The sequence below is a fragment of the Aplysia californica genome, unplaced genomic scaffold, assembly GCF_000002075.1.
Source record: "Aplysia californica isolate F4 #8 unplaced genomic scaffold, AplCal3.0 scaffold00956, whole genome shotgun sequence".
Lineage (NCBI taxonomy): Eukaryota > Metazoa > Mollusca > Gastropoda > Aplysiida > Aplysiidae > Aplysia > Aplysia californica.
In genome coordinates, this window is record NW_004798226.1 from 56,190 (window position 1) to 57,299 (window position 1,110).

The window sequence follows — 1,110 nt, forward strand, 5'->3', positions numbered from 1 at the left end:
CACACACACACACACACACACACTTACACACACACATTTACACCACGTACACATAAACACACACACACACACACACACACACACACACACACACACACACACACACACACACACACCCCCCACACACACACACCCTCAGCCCCACACACATACACACAGAGACATATGAATGAACACAACACAGATCTCACAGTGTCCGGCTGATGAACTCGAGGAGCAGTTTTACGGATGCGCAGAGCCAGGAGGACAGCCTCGTTGAAGGGCACACCAGCCGGAAGCTTGTAGGCGTCCATCTTGAGTCAGTGCGATCAAGCTATCAAAGATAACAGATAGCAGTTGTATAGCGCAAATCCTCGTTCAACCTCTGAGCAAGCTCTAAGCGCTTCACAATATTATATTATTACATACTATTACCCAAGCAGACCTGAGAGCATTCTGAAACAACATCAACTTCCTGGGAAGCATACAATGCAAGCAGCCATTTATAGGCGATCAAGCTATACATAGATAGTAGATAGCATTTGTATAGCGCAAATCCCCGCTCAACAGCAGGCTCTATGCGCTTCACAATCTATACTATTATCCCACGAGACCTGAGAGTATTCTGAAACAACCTCAACTTCCTAGGAAGAATACAGTCTCCACTTTCTGCCCCCCCCCCACCCCTCGCCTCCTTTACCCCCTCCTCTCGGCTCCTGACTCTTGCTGCAGTCTTACAACTGCTACTCCTTGGCTCCTTCTTACTGTCGTCTTTCAGCAACACCCCTGATCTGCTGGTAGGAAAGATCTACCTCTAACCTTCTCGGACAAGGGCGAAAAATCTCGGAGGTTCCGTGTGCAAGTTGCGCACGTTAAAGATCACTTCGTGGTTTAAAATCGTAGAATTGGCTTCGGTCGCCAACTGAAAAAGTTTCCTGTGTCCCGCGCGCTCAAATGACCTTACGCAGTTGCGAGGGCCGTAAAACACTTACCCAAAAAACAAAAGACTTCTCACCCACAGTCTGACGTCTGGCCACTCCACCACGGACTAGTGCGCGTTACACACGGCTTGTTTTACGCCTTTCTCAACCCCGGGCGGGTCACTGTAAGTGTGAGAGTCATTGGGGGGGG

The 1,110-nt window shown here is 49.3% G+C and overlaps 1 protein-coding gene across 1 annotated transcript in view; it reads right to left on the bottom strand.

Moving 5' to 3' along the window:
- Positions 1-191: 191 nt before the first annotated feature.
- Positions 192-1,110, bottom strand: part of LOC101855531 — a gene marked incomplete at its 3' end in the record, with an annotated part of 2,201 nt that continues 1,282 nt past the window's right edge. The window contains 2 exon segments of the mRNA XM_013089461.1: positions 192-313; positions 995-1,082. Coding sequence (XP_012944915.1) covers positions 192-293 — 102 coding nt within the window.